Source organism: Quercus robur, chromosome 1 (genome assembly GCF_932294415.1).
Source record: "Quercus robur chromosome 1, dhQueRobu3.1, whole genome shotgun sequence".
Taxonomy (NCBI): Eukaryota; Viridiplantae; Streptophyta; class Magnoliopsida; order Fagales; family Fagaceae; genus Quercus; species Quercus robur.
Window position 1 is genome coordinate 25,962,770 of NC_065534.1, and position 9,789 is coordinate 25,972,558.

Consider the following 9,789-nt stretch of genomic DNA (forward strand, 5'->3'; position numbering starts at 1 on the left):
CCCCCCTTTGTTGATTTTAGGAAGACTCCATACACACTCGCGTTTTCAATGGGAGAAGAAAAAGTTCCTTTTTTTTATAGTTTAGTTGGAATGAAAATGTTGAGGAAAGAAAATGGGTGGATAAAAGTTTTTTATTTGGGCCCATAATTTTTTTTTTCTTCAAATTAAGAAAAAATACTGAAGAGAAAATAACAATGAAAAAAAAAAGTAAAAAATTACTTCCAATTTTTTAAACTAAGGGAATAATAGTAATTTATTTTTTATTTTTTCATTTTTTTTCATCATTTCTACCAAACACATATGATAAAAACAAATATATTTTTTATTATCCTACTTTTCCATTATTCCAACCAAATTGAGATTAAGTATCACCTTGTGATTAGTACACCTAAATTCACTTTTTTCAATAAGTAATCATGGTGGTCTCATGTATAAGTTTTATAATTTAATAACAAAATGATACATAAGCATGTTATGAAAATGATTGTAGATTTGGGTGTCCACAAGAAGACTATGGATCTTATGATCATAAAGATTTCGACCACTCTCAATGCGCATCATGCCCATGCTTATGATGTTGTGGAAACGGAAGCTCAAATAGATTGACTACGAAAATATTATCAACTATAAAAAGTTCTCTAAAACATAAATCAGAACAAAGAAGAAAAAAACTAAAATAGTATAAAGCATTTTGACTTTGACTCAAAGATCTCATACTTAGGTTGCATTTGTTTCTCCTAAAAATGATTTTAGGAAATTATTTTACACCAGGTTGTGTGTTTGGTACCTACGAAAAATTGAGTCAAATGGAAATTATTTTATTCGTTGACTGTAAAATAACCCTTCTCATCTGTAAAACCATTTCAGTTCTAATTTTACCTTCAATTGATTTACACTTCTCACACACTCTCTCGAAACTTCTCACATACACTCCTCACAGACATCACTGGTACTCTCCAAGCTTAATTGTGATCGAGCTCCACCCTCTCCCTCACGCTAGTCTGAGCTCCACCCACAGTCCGACGAGTGCCGCCGATCCACCCACGGTGAGTTTCCTCCACTGTTTAAGTTCATTTTAGTCCGACGACCTCACCTCACCTCTGATCCACACACCTCCGACCCACTCTCTACAAAAGCCAGTCCACATCCCCTCAAACCCATCTAACCAAAATCCACCCTCAAACCCATAAATAACCCAAATGCTACTCTCACTATCTCGGATTTGATTTGATCTCTCTCTCTCTCTCTCTCTCTCTCTCTCTCTCTCTCTCTCTCTCTCTCTCTCTCTCTCTCTCTCTCTCTATATATATATATATATATATATTTATTTATTTCTGGGGCAGCCAAACATTGGAATTCGTTTTCTGCCTTGTTTTCCATTGTGCAACCAAATAGCCTGAAAACATTTTACTTATGAGAAAATATTTTCCCCTAAAATTATTTTACGCTCGAAAATGACTTTCCGCTGGGCCAAACGCAGCCTTAGAGAAGAAAGCAATCTTAGCCTCTTAGGCACAAATCTTCCTAACGTTATTTTGGCTTTTTTTCAAACAAAAAAAAGTTTCATGGTCCTACTTAAAACCCATATATCTTTTTCCCTTGGCGATTTTCTCAAGGCAATCTTTTCTTTGGATGAGGTAATCCGACATAATCATAACTTTTGCAATAAATAAATAAATAAATAAATAAATAAATAAATAAATATATATATATATATATATATATATATATATATGCGCGCGCGTGTGTGTCATTTGTATCAAACTAAAACCTTAGCCTCCACTAATATTTTTCTCTTCTATTTTAACTTTTTCACAATTTCAACTTTCAAACACTTTAGTTTTTCTATAGAACCAAATTTTTAACTACTTACTACTTAAAAGAATAGAGAAATAAATGTTGAGTTTTGCATAATTTTTTAAGAGCATTTAAGCTCATGAGGATACAACTTTATGGGTATATTGTTATATTTATCACACTTTTATATTGATTTATTTTCTCAATTTATTTAAAAAAATCAAATTACATGTTTAAAATTCTATATATTTAGACTAATCTCTTAATGTGATTAATTGTTATTATTTATAATTTTTTGTTTAATTTATTTTAATAATATGAAATATATACGTGTAATCAATTGTGATTATGGAGAAACCAAATTATAATGTTGATTTAGATTTAAATTCTAAACAAGCTCATAGCAAGTGTATTTTGCTAATCTTCCAATTGAGTAAATTAAACTATGTATGAAAAATAAATTACAGTTTATATTATGTTAGATTTTGTATGACAACTGCATTATTAGTATATAATTGCTTATCAATTTTGTTACTTAAATTTATTAATAATATTTAAATTAATTTTACTTTCAATCTTGTCTTTTAATTTTGTCTCCTTGAACTGAAATCATGGCTCCGCCACTAGGTATCCTGTGTCTGCTCTATGATAATTATTTATTTTATTTTTTTATCATTGGGCCAACACAATAATTGATTTTTGGTATAGGTAGAAAGTTCAAACCTCATATATTTATTGTTCGATGATTAGAAACTTTACCTTGAGCTAACTAAATGAAAAAATAGAATATATTTATATATATATATATATATATATATATATATGCCAGATTTGTTAGCCTATATATATATATATATATGCCTAATGAGAGCAAAAATCTGTCATTTTAAAAATTGCCTTACACGAAATTGCAAAACAAAACTGATGCTAATTGACATTGTGTGAGTTATTAATTCAAATCAAGTGTAAACGTCTGATAATCTGATACTTAGCCTATAGGCATGTCTTATTTTGGAACTTCTATGTATATGGCAATATATTTTCCAATAAAAATGCAACAGCATCTAATCCTTAAAGTTGCAGATTTTATATTTCAAAACCCCCACCAAAACAGAAAGAAAGAAAGAAGAAAGAACCACTTCATCCTTTTCTATTTGAAACCATTCGGATTTCATTATGGTTAGTTTGGTCAAACTTTTTATTAAAAGAGAATTTCGTAAAGCTCTGGAAGTTGTGGTTTTTGTCTTAATTAGAGGATCACAAAACTTAAAAAGGGAATGTTATAATTGATATTTGCAATATCTCCTATGCAGATACTTTTTTATTTTCTTTTTTCTTTTCTGAGAATCAAAACATCGTAACTTTATTAATGAAAAAGAAAATCAGCCATGGTCGGCTACAAGATCGTCATGGAGGTGAGATGAAACATTCTCCGTCCAAACCAAAAAACCTCTAATATCTTCTATGCAGATACTTTGTGTGTAGCGTGTACATCTCAATCATATTTTTTAATTTTGATTTAAAGTTAAATAAATGTGTTAATAATTGAATTTTTTTTTTTTTTGGTACTCTGGTAGTACAACATTTAATCTAAAAATGAGAAATATGTGCACGAATACTATGCAGATAGTATTGTTAGAAATTTTCCTAAATTAAAAAATATGATTTCATGAGGAATATTTACAAATAAAATACAATAGATTTGTTAAGATAGTTTTGTAGAGCAATAATATTTCTTACTTCTTCCCTAGTGGAGAAGAATTGAGGTTCAAATTATCTATCTCTAATGTATGTGCATTTTCGTCAAGAACCTTATAATTTAATGGCACTATCTAGTTCTTTTAGGAAAGAGAATTTGAGTTTGAATCCTCATTCTCCACTTGATGTAAGATATATATATATATATATATATATATATAAAAGAAAAAGACAAATCCAATCAACAAAATAGTGAGATTCTAAAATAGAATAAGTTCAATTAAGTCAAAATAATTTCAAAAGCATTTTGTGACTTTTTAAGTTTTATCATGATGAATAAAGATTTTTGAGACTGTATACTATTATAGAACTTGTAGTATAGCTAATTAGCTATAAATATCAAAGAAATCGGTGTAAGTCAACATCGCCATATCATCGAAGCTAAAGGTTCCCATCGAGATGAGCAATGGATGAGTGTAGGATTGCGTAACGATTATACTTATGCGATTTGGTATTCAATTGATGCAATACTTAATATCAATTCAGTAAGGCACCAATGAAACAGTATTTTCAGATAAGAACGATGTCAATTATCCAGTGTAAATAACAAAAATAATGTCATGTAGCACATGACAACAATATTGCACAATATTGTCACGTTATTATATGCCACAAATGAAAGACAATAGAAGATAAATAATTTACTCAACCATGAGAAAACTTGGAAGCCTTTTTTTTTTTTTTTTTTAATTAAAGTTTAAAACAAATATTAGGGTATATGCCATTGGGTAGTATTACAGGCACTAGGAAATACGAGTATACCTATATCCTATACTTTTTGCCTATAAAACTTTCGTGTTCGAGCATATAGAACTATAGCTAAGAAAGTTCCCAAAATACAAAGGGAACCCCAGATGATGAAAGTGTATTTGTAGCAATCCATGCCCATGCATTTTCCATGTCCATTTCCTTCCTTGTTGTAAAGACAAGCTGCCAAGTAACCAAAGAGAAATGATCCTATTGGGATATTTGCCACCACAATATTATGATTTACTGAGAAATTCTTCGTTCCAAACAGGTCGGTGGTTGTAGATACAGCGACCGAAGTAATTGCACCACTACACACACCTATAATGGCACTGCTGATGTGGAGTGACAGGTCGGCACTGTTGGTGAGTAAGAAGAGAGCTCCTGCTGTTGGAGCCATCAATGCTATAATTGTCGCTGGCCTAGAAATCATGTGCTTTGTCCTGGAAGATCCAAACCAAAGTCCAAAAATTACAAATATGGCACAAAGGGAAAGAATTTTTACCGTTTTAGTACACCAGGAAGTTTTTTTTTTTTTTTTTTTTTTTTTTTTTATAAGAGTACACCACCAAAAAAGTGTTGCTCTTAAATACAATCAACTAACACATTTATGCATGTTGGCTAATTTGCATTAAATACATACGGTACAGTACTGCACCAAAATTCAACAATAGAGTATAGACATAATGTAATTTGTAGGAAGAAAAAAACAAAAGAGTTACCTTGAGAAGAAGTAATCCATCAAGGACGGCATGAGTCGGCCAAAGAACCCAAAAGAAGAGGACAATGAGACCAAAGTTGATGTACCCGAGTGGCCACGGGACTCAGCTATTTGTCCCAAGTTGTTCAAGAACACTAGCCCAAGTGTTGCACCAAAGAAATACACAAAGAAATATAACCAGAAATCCAATCTTGTTAGCATCACCTTCACTCCAATCTCTTCTTTAGCACCAACCTCATGTACCTCTTCGCTAGCTTCTTCTCTCTCTTTGACCCCACTCTCCATTCTCTCTGCACCTTCATTGTCTTCTATGGTAAAATCATACACTTTCATTTCGGTTTTTATATTCAATTTTCTCACTACCTCCATAATTTTTTCAACTACCGGAATGACTAGCGGGGCTAATAGGAACACGAAAATGCCAATGGCGTTACTCATTGAAGATAATTTACTCGACATGAACTCCAAACTACTGAACACAGCATAGACTCCAGTGGCTATTGTTATCACAAACATTGTAATGAACCCAACTCCCATATTTCTAGAATTTTTAACATCAACTACTCTGGCTAGTGGGGACGCTATGACGCAAATTATGACAGGTAATATAGAGTTGAGAAGGAGATAGGCTTTAGCTCTTTCAGTGGGTGAAGAAGAAAACTTGGCATCAACAATATCTGTATAGATCTTTGCACTTAAACCAACATAGCTAGTTGTCAACCCCACCACAATCTGGCGATTAGAAGGGAAGTTTCGTATAGCAATAACATAACAGACAGTGTTAATCCAACATATACTATTTCCTGCAATAACAGTGAGTAAGAAGATATGGCCATAAGACAGTGAAGAAATTTGGTTGGTTAGAAAGAGATATTGTACTCCGTAACCAATCAAACCTAGAGTAGAACCGATGATAAGGACTAGCCAAAGGGGTAGGTAAATAGATGCAATGCCCGCAAAACAACCAAAGAGCTTTCCTGCATCGGAGGCAAAGGCAAGGTTGTTGAGTTGTACTTGGGATATGGAAAGGAGTTGCTTGAGCTGAGAAGAGTAGGCAGGAAAATTTGAGTTTGTTCCGTTTATGGATTGAAGCCATATGATCCCCACAAGGCTTAGCCACTGAAGAATTCTTGAAGACATGGCAAAGAGTTTTGGAGATAGGGAATTGTTTGAACAGCACTTTTAAATTTATACAAAGAGTTGTGCCCTCATGTTTGGAAATTGTCAAGGGGGGCTATGAGAGGGTTTCGTGTGAAAGAGGAAGGATGTAAAGTCAAAATTCTGGCAACAGTGAATCACACAATGTGGCTATGCAAACAAAATGTGGTGATTTATCGACCACTGCCTTTACGAACAATGGTTGTTAATTGTGAATGTATGTGGGTGAAAGAACATATAAAAGTGATGTGCGTCATTTGTAAGCGTTTTAGATTCACAGAATGGACATTAATTTGTGACAACAACGTGCAAACTTTTAGATTAACAATGAGGAGAGTAAGATGTGACAACCCAAAATAAGACGGGGTCATTCACGAAGGAAGAGACCAGAGAGAATAGGTTGTCATAAAGGAGTGGGGTGGATGGGAGGTGGTCTTGTTTCGGTTTGATTTAGAGTGTCGTTTTCAGTTTAGAGTGTGGGTTGATCTTACATTCTTGTACGTTTGACACATGATTAGTATATTACGTGTCAGTTTTGTATCTCATTAAAGACATTAAATTTTTTTTTTTTTTTTTTTTAGTGAGAATGAAAGACATTAAATTATTGCTCAAAAGTCTTGCCTCAATGCAATAGACCAAAAAGATTTGCAAACAGTTCCCACTCCCTAGATACAACTAAGTCAGCTATCTAATTATATATTTAGGAAATAAGAAAGTTTTGCAAGCCATCCCCACTCTTTTTAAGGTAATTATTGAGTACTCTCAAGGTACCATAAATGCATATCACATCCTTTCACATAATTAAGGGTCCTATTAATTAAATTTATGGTGGGATCCACAATATATGTGAGAGGAATGAGTACGTATTTATAATGCTTCCAGAATATTCAATAATTTCCCCTCTTTTTATTGCTTTGACTAATCAAATCAATAGGAAATAGCCTAGTAACATTAATATGATTGTTAATCTTGGTAATATATAATCAATACAAATATCAATTCCCATATTAAGGATTTAAAAATGTGCTTTGACGAATCAAATCAACAGGAAATGGCCTAGTAAAGTTAGTAAGATTTGTTAATCTTGGCAATATATAATCAATACAAATATCAATTCCCACATTAATGATTTAAAAACATTTAACAATGAATCGTTTAATAAGGAAATATATACAAGCCATTGATGGTTTTAGAATCTCACTAACGTTTGAAAAAGTTTTCTAATTACTAACATTTTTTGAGATAAAATATAGAAATTACTAACTAACATTGACTTTGCCAACTCACGATATTGTGGCAGCTACATATTTAAACGTTTGAAAATAAATCTTTTAATAAGGAAATATATATTATAATGAACTAATAACATATGCAATTGATAGTTTTAAAAATCTCAATAATTTTTGAAAAAATTTTATAATCAACATGCTATTTAAAGATACTATTACTTGTTTCTCAAAAAAAAAAAAAAAAAAAAAAAAAAAAAAAAAAAAAAAAAAGACATTATTACTTTATTGAATTTCAATTTTAAAAGTTTTCAAAACAAAATTCAATTTTAAAAAAGAAACTCATATGACATCAATAGATAAAAACCTAATTCGCTAATTCATTTAAATGAGCATTTGATTAATATTAAAATAAAATACAGTAATTTTTATAAAAATTTTATAAGATAGGCAAAACTTGATTTCCCTATACAAAACAAAAGAGAGATAAACTCCTTCCTTTTTAGATAAAATAATATATGTGTGTATATATATATACATACATATTTTAGGAAAGATAAAATAATAAATAGAGTATTGTGGGAATAAAGGAACCAAGTAGGAGTATTGGGCTATGGGCCGTTCCCGAGGATGATCAAGCAATGAAATAAACATATGGGTTGATGGGTTAGGACAAAGACAAATGATGATGAGCAGGTAGTGTCTCCCAAAGATCCAAACTTTCTCGGGAAGCGTTATAGAGGGTCAAAACCCGGCCAGCTAGAGAATACTGTACAAGAGACAACTATACTTTTGAGGATGAGCTTAAGAGAAAAGAGTCAATAGTGAACTAAGAAATATCTAAGAAGAAAACTACAACGACCACATTAAATGTTCTACACCTAACTAACTGATCGCATTTATGTGGAAATAATGTCTGAACAGTGATATTGAACCTTACAGCTACACACAAAGATTCCAGGAGAGCTCTAATGGGACAAGCATCCAAAAGATCACTTATACAATCAATAAGTAAAAAGCTGGGGTTGAAAAGGAATAGGACTATATAAAGAAAAGACCCCCGTGAAAAATGGGGTATGTAATCACAAGAAAAACAAACAAAACAGAGAGAAAACACCTTGTACTGAGAAAAAGCTTGAATTATATAAGAACATCTTATCCTCGGACTTGATCGAGGAGTGTCATTATCATATTGTGTTCTTCTTACTAGTTTAATCTCCTTCAGTTAAGGCCCATACTTGGTTTGCTAAAACGTTCTTCCTTGTAAGATCCGCTCTCTAACAAATTTATTGTGTTGGGCTTGCTGGACCTTCCTTAACTGTTCACTAGTGGGAGGCTCTAATTTTGGGCCCTTACAAGTATAAAGAAGTATGTTTGACATTTAGTTGACCTCATAATATTTTAACATATAAACTTTTGAGTTCTCATAATTTACACACACACACACACACACATATATAGTTGGGGGTGGGTGAATTTAAAGCTTGGATCAGTTGGATGTCTCCATTGAAAATACTAAAAGTGTCAATTATGAATTGAGCTATAAGGTTAATAGCATATTGTAACTATCTTTAAAAAATATTTGAGCTACAAGACTCTTCTTAGCTTCTAATATATAGTTTTTAATTGAGTTTAGATTTTAATTCTATATTTAAACCCTTAATTAGAATTAGAATCTTTTTCTCAAAAAATAAAAGAATAATAATCTTCCCATTTAATTGTATATTTAATAGTTCCATATATATATATATATAGACATTAGACAATAATAATGAATATCTATTAATAACTACCATAATTATCATTTTCTTTTAATATTTCATATACAAAGCACAATAAAAAGAAATGTCTATTAATAAATATAATAATATTTAAATTTGATATTTATATTTACAAAATTGAAGATAGATAAAATCATTTTTTATAGATAAAATAATATTTTATTGAACTTTTTTTTGGGTACATTATAAGGATTGTTGACTAGTTAAATTGAATTTCTTTAATGTGGGTTTTTTTTTTTTTTTTTCCTGGAACATGTATTGTGTTTTGATACGTCAAATTCACGGGTGAGAGTAATAATGCTACAGTTACAAACTATTTTACAACATTTTTACAAAATTTTGATGTGGCCAATCTCTTATTGGTTTTCATCTAGGCTTATCACTACTAATATCACTTTTTCATTTACCAATAATCACTAACAATATCAGCAGTTTGTAAAAAAATTTATAAAATAGTTTGTATCTCTAGCATTATTCTTCATGGGTTTGTGGAGTCTAGAAATGTCAAAGAATCTAGTGAAATTAATCTTTAAGGATTTGTTTGGTTGGAAGGGCGGAAAAGTGATAGGATAGAAAATAGAGAAATGATAGAAAAGTGAGA

At 31.2% G+C, this 9,789-nt stretch overlaps 1 protein-coding gene across 1 annotated transcript; it reads right to left on the reverse strand.

Moving 5' to 3' along the window:
- Window positions 1-4,188: 4,188 nt before the first annotated feature.
- Window positions 4,189-6,416, reverse strand: LOC126727390 (protein NUCLEAR FUSION DEFECTIVE 4). The gene is made up of 2 exons (XM_050433015.1): window positions 5,025-6,416; window positions 4,189-4,745 (listed from the first exon to the last, which is right to left on the reverse strand). The coding sequence occupies exons 1-2, from the start codon at window positions 6,161-6,163 to the stop codon at window positions 4,325-4,327; spliced, it is 1,560 nt and encodes a 519-aa protein (XP_050288972.1). The 5' UTR covers window positions 6,164-6,416; the 3' UTR covers window positions 4,189-4,324.
- Between the last annotated feature and the right edge of the window lie 3,373 nt (window positions 6,417-9,789).